Source organism: Accipiter gentilis, chromosome 17 (assembly GCF_929443795.1).
Source record: "Accipiter gentilis chromosome 17, bAccGen1.1, whole genome shotgun sequence".
NCBI classification, from domain to species: domain Eukaryota; kingdom Metazoa; phylum Chordata; class Aves; order Accipitriformes; family Accipitridae; genus Astur; species Astur gentilis.
In genome coordinates, this window is record NC_064896.1 from 25,390,999 (window position 1) to 25,407,296 (window position 16,298).

Below are 16,298 nucleotides of genomic sequence, written 5' to 3' on the forward strand. Positions count from 1 at the left end.
AAAAACAAACCAAAAATTGATAAGAAGATTGAATCAGAACCTAAACAGAAAACAACTAAAATGCTGTAAGAAGCATCAAGCACATACTTAAAGAAACAGCATTATAAAGACTGGATGGAAGGAGGAATTGCTTGACAGTATCTCTGGATATCAATTTGCAGTTCACCTTCAAAAAGGAAAGGCAGCCCCACAACTGTTATGATGATTCCTCATTTCAGGCAAAGCAACTGGCAAGAGGTAATTCCTCTTAGCAGCATGTTGAATTATGTATTTGTACATAAGCCTTAAATATGTATTTTAATTTCACCTGAGTAAATTACCAGCGTAAATCCTATCCTTTCAAATATCTCCGCATTTTTAATTAACCTAATATCATCATTTCAACCAGGCAGTCAGAAACGATGAGTAACATATGATTCATATTCAGAAGTAAATGCACCTGCTTTTCAACATTTCTAATTACTGGTTCATTTTACCCTTTATATGACGTTGAAGCCAATTTGGGTCATACTGTTTTTAGCCAGTGACGAATCCTTTCAGCTCACAAATAATGTATAAGGAATCGCCGTGGTGTCAGTTTGAAGGATGTTTTTAAATGCACCGTGGCAAATAGAATACATTACCACAACACACCATTTTACTTCTGATATGCATCAGTTCACCATGAGCTTCCATCAGGCAAGGTTTTACCAGGAACATTTAAGCTTTGACTTAAAGCGATGTCCCACCTTTTCACCATCTTTGGAATATGTCATAATGACTGAGGGAGTGCTACCATATGTTAAATATAACAAAGTGCTTATTTCTAACATTACAGACGAGAGGACAAAAACCCCAAACAAACAAACATTGGTTTTGAATACTTCAGATGTCTAAAAACACTGCAGCAAACTGCGGTGAGACTGTGAGGGAAGTCTTTACTGAACTGCCTCCTCTTCCTAACAGCACTACATCTTCGAGGAGTAAGCGGGTAAACAAAGGGAAGCCTGCTTTAAAGGTGGTTCATCACCTTTCTACTCTGAACATTTAGTTTCTCCAGGACATGCACCTTCAGGAGGCTGAAGCTGCTCTCACACAGACCTGATATACGCTTAGCCACTGAAATATGCTTATGACACAAGGTATATCTCTGCTGAAGTTTTCCAACCCTCTAACACAACTAAAATGGAACAACTTCTCGTACGCAAAGCCCTAGTCATTCTCAAACCGGCTTGCACATCAGGTTTCTCAAAGTTACCATCATTAGCTTGACTTGTAGCATACTGGTAAATCCTATACATCTTCAAAGCAAAAAATAAAATTCCTTCTGGTTCAAGTCATATAGATTTTATACACAGAAGCTAGCTCCTCCTGACACCTACCTCTAAATTTCTTGATATAATGAGAGTACCGTGCCTGCCATGCTTCCTTTACTTGGTGTGCTAACTCATCTTTTAGATCAAAACAATACAAAAGACATGGAAAACACAGGAATCAACAACAGTTATGTCATCCATTTATCAATTTTAAACCCTCACTTCAAGAGTTTAAAGCCTCTGCATTCGAGTCACGAAAGTCCCTTTACAGCGATAAGAAAAAAGATAGTTCTACGATTCTTGGGTAAAAGAAACATAGGTAGTCGAGCTGAGAGCTGGCCGAAAGCCACTGGCTCGCTGGGTAGGCAGGGCACCTTTGGGCAATGCAGGTACTGGTTTTGCAGTACCCGATTTTTTTCACAAAGACAGAACACATCTTGGGTATCCTGCATCCCTCTGAATGTACCATTCCCTCTGAATACTAGATGTTTTAGAAAGGAACGAGCAAATGATACATGGGAGAGGGTAACTAGCAGGCAGGCCTAGAGGCTGGTAGGTGGGGCTCCGAGGCAGGAACTTCTTGTGTTAATTCCTCATGTATATTGCCGGTACTTACTGCTGAATGTCAGGAAGCTTGGGAGCTTTTTTCTATTTAAAACAAATAACCCAAAGGCTGTAGGCAAAAAAAAAAAAATATGCAGTACTCAAATTTATTCGAGATGGTATGAAAATATTAACGTCGTAGTTCATTCTTAAATAATTAGAAACAATGCTGACAACTAGAAACTATGGGATTTCAGTATGCAGTGCTTTGAGTACATCCATAAAAAGCTTTAGCAGTTTTCAGAAGCCACTCAAAGCAGATTTGTTGACAACTGGGCTTAAGTTACTTTGTATTATAGTAGAACAGCCATGTATTAAATAGATGCCGCTACACACAAATTACTGAACGGTCTCTGGGTAACAAGTCGTTCCAGTGATTTAACCTATCCTTTAACAGTTATTTCTTGGTTTTCTTTTTTTTTTTCTTCCTTAAAAAAGCCTCTTCGATTACAATCTCATCCATACGAGCATCACGCAACCTGTGTTAACAGTCCACTTTATTTCCACCAATAAAGCCAAGTGCAAAAGGTTTATTAAAAAACATGCAATGCAAAAAAACCCCTCTATCATTGGGTTAAGTGAAGTACAACCTCAATAAATACCGACCAACATAAAATCCCAAACCTGCCGTATAAAGAATCTAATAAGAGCCCTGCATGGAATTCTCTGAGATCCCTTTCCTTCTCATTCAAGGTAGACAAGGAACCAGATCTTTGTGAAATGAACAGAAAGGTGGGCCTGTCAGAAGCAAATCTTGAAACAGAAAAAATCTGGGAAAAGGCAGAATCAAATCATGATTATTGAGATATATTGAGTGAGATATATTTGAATCGGCTGTGATTCTATAAAATTGGTGGCCTCAGTGACTCAGAAGAAAAATCAAATCTTAAGAATTCAAAAACTTTAAGTGAAAAGCAAACATCCAAATTTTGGTCTAATTTGCACAACAGATTCAGAAAAAGCAGAAGATAACCTTAAGCTTGCACCACAGGAAATAGGTAAAGTAAATATTTTTCATTTGCCATCCCCCCTAATTAACTAAAAGTGTCCACTGGAAGCAAAAGCAGGTACATCCCCGATTGCCTAAAACTTTCCATGTTTAATTTAAGACTAGCTTTCAGTTAGGAAAAGGCAGCTATGGAACAGTCATATCTTTAATGAAGAGAAAATATCAAGCGGGATGAATGAATGGAAAGTAATTATTTCTTAATTCAGCATATCATGTTTCTCATTACCAAAGAAGAAGGTGTGTTTCAGTAAAGCTTTACCTTTCTCACAATGACTTCCTGTGAATCCAGACGGGCAGACACATTTGTTAGGGGCTACACAAGTTCCACCATATCTGCACCCTTCTTCACAGAATGCTGAAAAATAAAAGAAATATGTGGGTACCACTATATTTGGGGAAAAAAAAAAAAAAAAAAAAAAAAATTACATTTGCAAGATACTAAGAAAAACATCTAAATTCTAAGCAATTAACAGAAGTCATCATATTAAAATTCAGTCCACCTGCAAACACAAAGACAAGTAACTCACTTAAATGACATGAGGAAAAATCTCAGATTACACCGTAGGCAAACCACCTCACCAATAAAAGATTAATAACCATCTGGAAGAAGGAGAGAGGGTAAAATACAACGTACGATTTTAATGGGGCTGATCTTCTTTCAATTATACCCAATCTGAGTATTACAATTCCAATGCTCTGGTGATCCCCAGAAAACAGGCTGGTCAGATGGTGTTAACTACTTTGTTTCTCACCTCTACCAAATACATTTTACTGAAATGTCTATAAACACATAACATTGTCCTATTTTTTTTATTTTTAAGCGTCAAGTACATTTTGTGGAATTGAGAAACGAAATAGGGTGAGGCTCATGACCAAAACCAGAGGAGAAGGGCTCAATGACCAGATCATGCCTCTGCTGAGGTGTGATTCTTGACAAAGCAATACACAAGTACTTCAGAAGTTTCTTTGTCCAATAACTGTTGAAGAAGTATGCTTGCGGTTTGACGTTGTTCTTTTTTCTTTCTTTTTTGTTGCGCGTGTACAAGTAGCAGAATTGAGGTAAGAGGAGGAAAGGAAACAGCAAGCATTAGGACGTGATCTATTTTGTACTGTTAACCCGAGTAAGACTGCTAAGACTAAGAGCAAACCCTACCCGCAACAGACTCCCCACCCTCCCCTAGATATTTGTTGAACCACACAAGTTACTCAGTGGGTTTGACTGTGCTTATGAAGGAAGTTACAATTAATATTTAAACAGCAGCTCTCTGCATCTAAGCTAATAACACAATTGCAAAGTGTCTCCTGCAAGCTAAAATCACAGATGGAGTGTTGGCAAAGAGATGTTACAAATGCTATGAAAAGGCTTAAAGTGCTAGATAACAGAAGAAACGTTTAAGATTTATCTTCCGATGCACTAAAAAGAAAAATAAAGTGAATAAAGTACTAAGCACTAAAAAGAATCTTTTGCAATTGTTAACCACTTAGAGGCAAAAAAAGCACATAATCATATCTCTTGACTGAATTGATAGACGGATCTGCCTTACGCTAAATATATAATTCGTAGCACGCCATACTGTTTTATGGAGGATAACACGGGGAGAAGAATGCTAAAGTGATTTAGAGAAGATGGTAGTAGAACATCATAAGCACTCCCGCGACTGGCGCAAGGCAGCGGTGTGGAGAAAGCATGATTCTTGCCCAGTAACACTTTCTGCTCATCAATGCACACACTCCATATGGGAATCTTCTGAAACATATCTATTTTGGAACCAGTCAATTTCTACTGTATGGGAAAAAGAGAAATATGGTTTAAGAGTAGCATTTTGTGATTTTTGCATATAAATATTGGTAGAAAAGTGTAACTGTGCAGAAAGCTGAAAGTACTAATATGAAATACAGCTGGAAAATATATGAAAAACATGATGAGACTCAAAAGATTGCCTCCGGAGCTCTTGAAAGAATGTTTGCTCATCTCCAGTCTCAGCATTCTCAGAGAAGGTGCAAGTTAAATTCTTCATCTACATCTTTTCTGGTTTGAAATTGAAAGTAAGCAGAGGCTTTCGTGAAGTAGTAATACATTTCTGCATGACATCAAAAGAACTAGAATTTGTGGCAGAGCAGATATAAAGGGCAAAAAAAAAAGGAAAATATTGGCAAAAAAGAGAATAGTTCATCCACAATATATGCCACCTTGCACTGGGAAAGAAATACGTGGGGCTCTTAAAATAAAAGAAGTCATAAAGGGCATAAAAAAAGAAAATGTGTTGTCTATAACAATCAGGCACGTCCACTGAAAGTTGTTAGAACTGATAGGGATAGGTAGGTAAGAGGGCTTCAGTTAGAGCTCTCACACGCTTTCTTTGGCACCATAACCAATACTACCAGCTTCCTAACGTGAAATGTCTGCTTCTTACAATAAATCCTATTCCTAGGTCTGCACAGTAAGGTGCTGTTTTCTTCTGTTCTCTTTTAGGATTACTAACAGAGAAAGGCTTACGAGGCAGGGCTGATCATGTAAAATATTTTTCCCATTAATGCAAAAACTATGTTACGGCGGTGCAGCAGCCAGGTCTTGACATCTACAGGCACAGCCAAGCACACCATTCACATCTGGGAGAGAAAGACTGGGATGCCCGCCATGGGTCAAAACTCTCTCTATCTTTCTATTCCTTCCTACATAACTGTACCAAAACACACCCCCTATGCTCGTAACCATATGTGCTAGCGCTTACTTGTTGAGCATTTGGAAATTCCCCTATTCTTTGTGTGTCACACCTTAGCAACTTTTAAAACACCAAACAATGGCTGCAGAGGGACACCCTGAGGAATTGCTGTACTACAGGTTCCTCCGAGAAAGGACTCTGTACTGCCCAGTGCAGGAGGAGTCGCCAAGGCATTAGCTTGTCATGTGGATGTTGGAGGATGAAGTTGAGGAAGAAGCTGGGCAACGGCTGCAGAAGAAAAGAATTCAACTCTCCTTTTCAATTTTTGCAGAAGCTGGTAAGTCCTCTGCAGTACAGACTAACTGTCCTTCGCTTTGATGCTCAGGCTTTGGTGGATTTGGGCGAGGTAGTTCATTTTTACGGAAGAAAAGAAAACCCCAAGGAAGAGTGCCAGAATTATCCTGCTGTTCCCCAGATAGTTCTTCTACAAACCTTCTACTTCCTGCATTGTAGGCTTTCAGGAAGTAGGAACATCCAAACTACGAATCTCAGAACATAGTTACAAAATCAAAATGTTTGTCTAAAGGCTACTTTCCTTAAGTGCTAGAAAAAGAGCTCACAGTATTATATGCAGTACTGATACCGCTACTCTGAATTTTAAGAATGCTCAATACCTCTAACAATAGGAATTCAGTTTCAATTGCTAGCAGTTTTACCAAACTTCACTTCACTTTGAACTATTTTCTCTAATAGTTCTGCCTCTGGCTGAAACCTTTTAGAACATTTTATCAAAATTCATCAATTTCCAACAATAAAATTTTTCCTTTACACCCTCAGCAGAAGAGATTAATTAAGGAAAATCTTTACGTCACTTCTGTACCCATGCCTTATGGACAAGAGGACCCAACAGGGAGCAGCTCAGTGACTGAATAGTAAATCAACTGGAGCGCCCATGCTCTCATGAAACTACATGCTTTGGCACTTATGCTTTGTTGTACGTCTTATGGGCTGTGGGATCTCGACTTCCACTGTGGGTTGAGACCCTTCAAGTTCAAAACTCTATTTTGTGGGGCATGGGGACCCACCAGCATCATGGAATTTGCACTTACAAACCTTGACTGCAGACTCCCTCCTACTCAAAGAAAGTTAACACAATAAAAATAAATCATGGCTGGATACTATTTTACTAATGTATTCCCATAAATAGATCCTGTCTCAAATTATTTGCAGGCTGGCAACCTTGTTAAAAAGGAGAATGGTTACTGCATTTGCAATAAAGGTTTTATCAGGAAAATTAAGTGAAGATGCCATTAGGGTGAAGTCTATGAGGGTAAACCTCCACCGTTAAGAGTCTTATTCAGTATTCTGTATATAAAAGAAATGGAATCTATTGATTTCAGAAGGCTTCTGCCAAAGTGAACAGATCTCTGTAATGCTAACAGATTTCTTCCTCCAAAATAAAAGCCTTTATCCTATAAAGACCTTTCCTAAATAGACGTAATTTCTCTGCAGAGGAGGAATTTCATTTTTGATGCATGTCCTCCTTGATGATGGATCTGTAAAGCACAGAAACCGACAACATTTTAAATTGGCTGGATATGTCATTTTTGCGATAATGTTGGAGAGACAGGTGAATCTCACTGCAGAGCTCCACAAAGAGCAGCATGAAAGTGCCCACAAACCTGGTACCATGCTCCTGGACACGCACAAGGTGCATAACCACTGCCTACATATTTATGAGGTACGGTTTCTTTTCCCCTGTCCAGTTAAAGAGTTATCTCCTCTCCCAACGACGCTATTATCATAGAATCATGGAATGGGTTGGGTTGGAAGGGACCTTAAAGATCATCCAGTTCCAACCCCCTGCCATGGGCAGGGACACCTGCCACCAGACCAGGTTGCTCCAAGCCCCATCCAACCTGGCCTCGAACACTGCCAGGGATGGGGCAGCCACAGCTTCTCCGGGCAACCTGTTCCAGGGCTTCACCATCCTCACAGTGAAAAGCTTCTTCCCTACACCTCATCTCAACCTACCCTCTTTCAGTTTAAAGCCATTACCCCTTGTCCTATCACTACAGGTCCTTGGAAAAAGTCCCTCTCTGGCTTTCCTGCAGGCCCCCTATAGGTACTGGCAGGCTGCTGTAAGGTGTCCCCAGAGTCTTCTCTTCTCCAGGATGAACAACCCCAACTCTCTCAGGCATTCTTCATAGAAGAGGTGCTCCAGCCCCCTGATCATCTTCACAGTTCTCCTCTGGACTCGCTCCAACAGGTCCATGTCCTTCTTATGCTGGGGGCCCCAGAGGTGAATACAGTACTCCAGGTGGGGTCTCACCAGAGCGGAGCAAGAGGGGAAGAAACACCTCCCTCAACCTTCTAGTCACGCTTCTTTTGATGCAGCCCATGATACAGTTTGCTTTTTGGGCTGCAAACACACATTGCTGGGTCATGTTGAGCCAACACTCCCAAGTTCTTCTCCTCAGGGCTGCTCTCGATCCATTCTCTGCCCAGCCTGTATTGGTGCTTGGGATTGCCCTGACCCACATGCAAGACCTTGCACTTGGCCTTGTTGAACTTCACGAAATGAGCTCACCTCTCACACCTGTCAAGATCGCTCCGGATGGCATCCCATGCAGCTCAGTGCCATCGGCAAACTTGCTGAGGGTGCACTAATGCCACTGTCCCTGTTGCCAACAAAGGTGTTAAACAGCGCTGGTCCCAACCCCTGAGGAACGCCACTCATCACCGGTCCCCACTCGCACATCAAGCCATTGACCGCAACTCTGAGTGTGACCATCCAGCCAATTCCTTATCCACCGAGCGGTCCATCTGTCAAATGCATGTCTCTCCGATTTAGAGACAAGGATGTCATGTGGGACAGCATCAAACGCTTTGCACAAGTCCAGGCAGATGACACCAGTTGCTCTTCCCTTATCCATCAACACTGTAACCCCGTCGCAGAAGGCCACCGAATTTGTCAGACACAGTTTGCCCTTGGCGAAGCCATGCTGGCTGTCACCAATCACCTCTTTATTTTCCACGTGCCTTAAGCGTAGTTTCCAGGAGGATCTGCTCCATGATCTTGCTGGCACAGACGTGAGACTGACTGGCCTGTAGTTTCCTTGCTCTTCCTTTTTACCCTTATTAAAAATGGGGGTTATGTTTTCCCTTTTCCAGTCAGTGGGAACTTCCCCAGACTGCCACAGCTTCTCAAATAGGATGGACAGTGGCTTAGCCACGTCATCCACCAGTTCCCTCCGGACCCACGGATGCCTCTCAGCAGGTCCCATGGACTTGTGTACTTTCAGGTTCCTTAGGCGGTCTCAAACCTGATCTTCTCCTACTGTGGCCAGTTCTTCATTCTCCCAGTCCCCGCCTTTGCGTTCTACAACTGGGGAAGTGTGGCTGGAGCACTTGCTGGTGAAGACTGAGGCAAAAAAGTCATTGACTACCTCAGCCTTCTCCACGTCCCCACAAGCCAGGTCTCCCGTTCCCTTCCAGAGAGGGCCCACATTTTCCCTAGTCTTCTTTTTATCACTGATGTACCTATAGATGCTTTTCTTGTTGCCCTTGATGTCCCTGGCCAGATTTCATTCTAGCAGGGCTTTAGCTTTCCTAAGCTAATCCCTGGCTGCTGAGACAATTTCTTTGTATTCCTCCCAGGCTACCTGTCCTTGTTTCCGCCCTCTGTAGGCTTCCTCTTTGTGTTTGAGTTTGTCCAGGAGCTCCCTGTTCACCCATGCAGGCCTCCTGGCGTTTTTGCGTGACTTCCTCTTTGTTGGGATGCATGGCTCCTGAGCTTGGAAGAGGTGATCCTTGAATATTAACCAGCTTGCTTGGACCCCTCTTTCCTCCAGGGCTGTATCGCACGGTGCTCTGCCAAGCAGATCCCCGAAGAGGCCGAAGTCTGCTCTCCTAAAGGCCAGGGTAGGGAGCTTGCTGTGTGCCCTCCTCGTTGCCCTAAGGATCTTGAACTCCACCGTTTCATGGTCACTGCAGCCAAGGCTGCCCTTGAGCTTCACATTCCCCACCAGCCCCTCCTTGTCGGTGAGAACAAGGTCCAGCGTAGCACCTCTCCTCGTTGACTCCTCCATTGCTTGCAGAAGGAAGTTGACATCAAGGTACTCCAGGAACCTCCTGGACTGCTTATGCCCTGCCGTGTTGTCCCTCCAACAGATACCGGGGTGGCTGAAGTCCCCCATGAGGACCAGGGCTTGTGAACATGAGGCTGCTCCTCTCTGTCTGTAGAGGGCTTCATCTGCTCAGTCTTCCTGGTCGGGTGGCCTGTAGCCAACTCCCCCCCCATAATGTCACCCATCCCTGCCCTCCCTTTAATCCTGACCCATAAGCTCTGGGTCGGCTCCTCATCCATCCCCAGGCAGAGCTCCATGCACTCCAGGTGGTCACCCTCTCCTCATCTCCCCTGCCTGTCCTTCCTAAAGAGCCTGTAGCCTTCCATTCCAACACTCCAGTCACAGGAGCCATCCCACCACGTCTCCCTGACGCCAATAAGATCACAGCCCTGCAGGCGTGCGCACTTCTCTAACTCCTTTTATTCCCCACGCCACTTGCGTTTGCTTAAAGGCTTTTAAGTTGGGCCCCTGATGAAGCTGACTTACTGGCTGGAGGGGCTGGAATTCCTTAGTGCTGCTCTTCAGGTGCTCTCCCGCTGACCTGTGATTCCGCTCCGAGCTCTGGGCATCTATGGCTGCCACTGGCATCAAACTGGTAGGAGTGGGATGGATATCCCCATATATTACGGTCATCCCCAGGAAGGAAAAGAAGTTAGCAGAGCTAGAGCTTCTTTGAGCACAAGGTGCGGAATCCGTCTGACATTTTTGTAAATTCCTTTTGTTCTTCCCTAGATCTAGGCTGTAACGCGCGAGAGAGCCAGCGTGAGGGAGGCATGCCAACAGTAGCTTCAAATATTCTGTACTCTCTGTTACTGAAAACTGTCGTCTCTTTTTAGCCCCTCTGCTTACAAGACTCGGGGAAAGCCGGACAGTTTGGGTTCCGTCCTCCAGAGCTCATCAAGACAACTGCAATACAGAGCAGCCATTAGCCTCGTCTGCAGTGGCAATAGCAACGCAGCTCAAGGTGAGACCATGTCCTTCAGACAGCATACAGGACAGCAGCTTCTCTTGTATAGTAGCGATACAGTAACCCGCAGCTTTTCTGCATTTTGGTCCAAAGTACTGGCTGCTCACATTCATCCCACACTAGCCGGCAGCTGGCCTCATACGCATGGCATCAGCTTCAGTGGGTTTTAAATACCTCCGGCAAAGAGCGTAAATTGTACTTCATGGATCAAATACAGCAGCAGGTATACGGCCAATGCTGCCCTATGTTTAAACCTACAGCAGTTTTCTAAAAGACGGGAATTCAAAGGGACCTCAACCTGACACCTTTACTTGCTCAAAGATTACAGACTGGCACAGGGAGCTAGGGGAAAAAAAAGCAGCTGGGCAAATCCAGGTGCTCACCGCCGGCGCTTTGATCTGTGCTGTGCTCCCTACCCAAAATGCAAACCACAGCTCCTCCTGGTCACTGCCTCGGCAAGCACCGTCCTCTCTTGACATCATCTTTGTTCACCTTGTAAATCAGCAGGTGTCTGGGACTGCTACACTGGGCAGCGTGAGAGAGAAAGTCACGCTAGCTTCTCTTGTACTTTTGAAATGCTTTTTTACTGATTTATTTTCAACAGGGTGGTCAGTAAAATGACCGTGAAGTCCACTGGTATTTGGCCAGACTGAAAAACTATAAGCACGTCAAGTGAAAAAAAGGGACATTCAGGAAAAGGAAGGAAGGGGTCAGGCACAGACTGCCTGGGTAAACAAAAATGTGCAGCTTTGGAAAAGAGATGGGCCAGCAGAACTACACAAGCAATTTGATAATCAATTGATGGAAAGACCACAATTTCATTAGCTGATTGAATTTACTCAGCCAAGTACACACAAGGTCGCAGTTGATAACTATCCAACTATGTAAGCCAAATACCAGAATAATCAGATGATACCAGTTGCTGAGGCCGGTTTAGAGGACAGCTGAGAAAGTAAGGAGAAAGCACGCAAACAAAATAAGGGAGCAGCAGAGGTTCTGCTCTTTTTCTCTGTGCTCAAGTGTGACGCTATCATCTATAAAAGCACAAAACTCTTCTTGGTTCAGTGAACTACATCCATTGGATACAGGGCGCGACTTATTTAACACAAAGTCTGCCAAATGCCACTGGAGTCCTTTTACAGCTGGCTGGAGTCAGAGAAGGACAAATCTGGCAGGAATGAACTTTAGGCAAAAGAACTGTCCTGGAAAATTTTCATCCCCCGTGTCGGAGCAGGAAGGGGAGTGCGGGTGAGTCTGGCAATCAGGATGCGAACACATCCGAGACTGGAAGACAAATCCTTAGCTGGGCAGTTCATCACCTTTGTGAGTGGCTTCTAACCTAATTTATACTTCAGATTTTATGTGTGGTATGTATGAGGGTTAGTTCCATTCCGGAAGAGCCTATAAATCTCAGGTCTTCTAACAGCTGATTGTAAAGTTATTAATTCCTGATTTATATTTCTATAGATTTTGCATATAAAAAGTACTTTACAAATGTAATTAGCGTAATGGCTGCCTAGTGTAGTCAAAATTCCAAATCCTGGTCGTACAAAACTTAGCTCTACTACTTAGAGCTAAGTCTGGACAAAGATCAATGAACTCGGAATTAAGGTTTAGAGAAGGGATTTTTTCAAAGCACTCAGAAAAGCATGAAGGAATTCTTTTGAATTTGGGAGGCAATGCACGGTGACAGTTAAGGAAAAAGGGCAAACCAAAAAAGTACCTGGAAGGATTATAAAGAATAATAAATATATCGGGAAGAAATGATGTCAAAGATATCAGATACTGGCATACATACATCCTGTGTGTGGGTTTGTATGGGTATGTCTATATTTGCATACTATATAGTATTTATCAAAGCGGTGAACCAATATTGTAGACTTTGTCACTAGGCTACTTTAGCTGATGTAGCAGTGAATCTTTTCAAGTACCCAGCGCTCTGTCACACAGCACTTGCAAAATTAAGATTAAGATGAATTTGGAAGGCTGAGCATCTCTCTCGGAAGGCACTGAACTCTTAGCGGTGGGCCCTTTCTTTGCTGTTATACGATGTTAAATTCTCTTGGTGCTTGGTGTTTTGCTTGACTGATATGTAATCAAGTTGCGGCCATTTGTACTCGAGCAGCACGCCGTTCATCTGGGTGCTTTCAGGGCGGGCTCGAGTGCTCTTTGCCTGGAGATGCTGGTTTTTTTTAAAAAATGAACCGTCAACTCTGTAGAATTAGTACAATGAATCACAGTGATAAATACTAATCATTTCCTTTGTATTATTACCCCAATAATGGAACTTAATTTTGAACGTGTAAGTTATCCACCTTGATCAATACATTTCCACCTAAAATCTGTTCTAATGAACAAACAAGCCATATTTCATTACATTAATTCAGAAAGCATACTGAATGGACACAATCTGTCCATTCTACTTTATTGGTAAAAAGACATATATGAAACACTTATTGATGTCAAGCTTATTTTACGGCTCTGAGGACAGATACGTGACAATTTTTTAAAATGCATATGAAAAAAGATCAATAGAAGCAGTAAGAGACAAAAGTAATATAATAAAATTTGTCCTGTGATATATTACACTTTTGAAAGCATCTCTCACATCGCCGGATGTTTCTGCGCTAAATAAATATTCTTGTTGCCATTTTACTGCCCCGCTTCCACAAGGCTAGACTCTTCAATATTTTTAGTGCATCATTTCAAGTCAACTGCAGCTGTCTGTCTAGTAACCTAATACTAAGCATGACAAAATAGCACAGAACACCACTTCTACAAACCAGCTGAACATCATCTTCCAAAAATCAAGTCAACAGTTAAAACGGTAAAACCAAACTGAAATTTGCTCTGAGAAATGACATGACATATCCTATTATTGGAGTTTTTCCTCTGTTCCACATCAAAGTGCTTATTATACTTTTTTTTTTTTTTTTTTTTTAACATACGGGTATAGAATAATTTATATTTAGAAGCGTACCACATAAGTCATAATTTCACATATTTTAATTTAAAGTTTGGTAAAGTTACCAAAACAAATCAGACAGAACACCACTGTACTAAAAACTGCAATCATTACAAAGCATGAAAGAGAGGATGTGAGACTTCTGACCTGCTTCCACTTCGGCTGTGATACTGTGGCTCAAAGTTTCTTTAGAAATCAGTTACGCTTAATCAATCTTAATTTAAGGATAAAGAAACATGTTCCAGAAGCACAACAGAAGCATTTTCCCTTGCTGGATCTATTATCACAACTTTAGAAAGACCTTGATTCAAATCCCATTGAACTCATTGAAAAAAACCCCTGAATTCAATAAACAGTGGATGCAATCTTAGGTCTGTTTGACCTTAGTACAGTATATGGAATATTCAGACAACATAAAAACAGTTTTCTAGCTGCGTGTGGTTTACGGTTCTCTGATCTTAGCCTTCCAGTCCATGCAAACACATTCTGTAGACATGTTCAGCACAAGACTAGCTGGATAATACCCTAATATAACAGGTATACAGTCTTTAAATTCACTCCTCTTGCTTTGCCCTGTAGCAGTGATAGGCACCTTCACCGATAAAACACAGGTCTATTTACCTGTAAGAAACATTCTGTCTCAATGTGAAAGATTTACTCTAGGCTGCTTAGTGAAAAGCTACCTAGCATCCTCAAATAATCATGTGTGACTAAAACCACCTGAATGTTGAATAAGCTGTAATAAAAATATGCCTAAAATGTTAATAAAACACTATTTTACGTTAATTCTCTATATGAGGAACAGTATCTTTTCATGCTGTAGAGAAACTTTACATCTTTTGGAAGGTTGCTGGTACCTTATTGCAAGCATAACAATTGAAACTGAAAACAAATACTTGTTTTGATAGCTGCACAACATATGCAATAGTAAATCAAGGAATTATTGATAGCGTTTAGCTATCTGAAGGTGACATTACTGCGAGGGAGAAGAAGAAAATAGGAAATAAAACGGCAAGGGGATTTTCTGGGCTGGGTCAAGGATGTGTAAAGACAAATAACTTACAAAGACATTAAGAGACCTTTAACAGTGTATCTTTAAACAAGCACATTAAAATTTAGGCGTTCTCTCTCATTGTCTTCATATTATACTTCTGCTATGCTGCAAGTAACAGCTTCAGAGGTATCTCTGAAAACATTTTCTAATGGGCTTTTGCATCATCTTTTACATCTCACTCATTCTGCCAAGAGACTCCACCCAAAATAAAACGCCTTTTTCAAAGCACAACTGCATCCTATTGACCAACACCAGAAGGATGGGAACTGTCAGTTCCAGGGATCCGAGTCCTCTGACTACACAACAGAAAGGACTTCAGTACATCAAGTGTTCAGAGCTCACCCACAATACCCATCCAGCCTTCAGTCTTTATCAAGAGAGATGCCATGCTAGATATAGACGTTTCCCCATTAAGGAACAGAATTAAGAGTTAATCTCAATTTACAGACTCTAGCTTACCTTGCAGTCTCTAACAGATAAAGGTTTGAATTCACTGAAGACACTGCCAAGAAGGCAATCAAGAGATGAAAAGACCTTCATCCCGTCAGCAATGCCCCAGGGCATTCTGTCTCATTCAAATCAAGTGTATATAAGGGAAAGAAAGAATAACAAAGAAAACAATGAAGGACGGTTGGAGAGGTGGGGGAAGAGAAATTCAAACACACTGCTAAAAACTACCACACTAAATAATGGATTCTCTTAGGTCTGGATCTCTTTTGCACCTTTCAACACTTCTTCTGACCTTTGCATTTGTTGGATTAAAAAGAGAATGCAAATAACTATTAATAGGACACAGTTAATCTCAGTTCTTATCTGAATTTTAAATCAGAAAGTTTTTCAGTAGCTAAAATATTACCACAAAAGCAGAGTTTTCTCAAAAAAAAAAAAAAAAAGAAAAAAAAAGAAAAAAGCAGATTTTGAACAATTGTTTTAATTTTCCCAGCGGCAAAAGACACGTTCATCCCAACCTCTGGATTTACCTAAAATAATCTCACCAAATAAATTTTATCCTGAAGTGCAAGACTTATCCAGAAGAGAAGAGAAAGAACTTAAATATTTTGACATATCCGAGAGACCCACCAGATTTTTCAACAGGGAAAAAAGAAGCACTGCAAAGTGGTATTGTTCTCACCATTACACAGAAATTTCAGTCTAAAGGCAGAGATTGCTTTTGCTCAAGCTGCTGTGACAGCAGGTGTGATATGCATCACCATCAGCCTTATAATCATCATAATACGTTGCTTTTACATAAATCCTTTCATCTCAAGCTTTTACACATTATGAACAATTAAGCCTTACAACCCCCCAGCGAGGAAGACGCATTAAGAACCTGAACCTGCCAGGCACTTTTTCAGAACAGAGTTAACTACAGAAATATAATTTAATAAAGAACGCATTTAACAAGTAAGAGCAGAAAAGCAAATATAATCTTTGTGTGTATAATCTTTGACTGAGCCAAGAGCATTTTAGAAACCCAAGGGGCCGCACTCTCTGCTAGTGTCAATTAGTAAATCTATATCAATTTACACAGTCACTAAGAATTTACCCCCTCAATTCTTAAGCTACGAGACTCCAAGGAGTACATCTCCATCACAATTTATAAGACCATACT

General features: G+C 41.6%; 1 protein-coding gene across 2 annotated transcripts in view; it reads right to left on the minus strand.

Annotated features, from left to right (window-relative positions):
- The window catches only part of NELL1 (neural EGFL like 1), a 299,533-nt gene that overhangs the window by 67,551 nt on the left and 215,684 nt on the right, over positions 1-16,298 (minus strand). For both annotated transcript variants that reach the window (XM_049821020.1, XM_049821021.1), the window contains exon 15: positions 3,167-3,262. In XM_049821020.1, the coding sequence (XP_049676977.1) occupies positions 3,167-3,262 (96 nt within the window). The remainder of the gene's footprint in view (positions 1-3,166; positions 3,263-16,298) is intronic.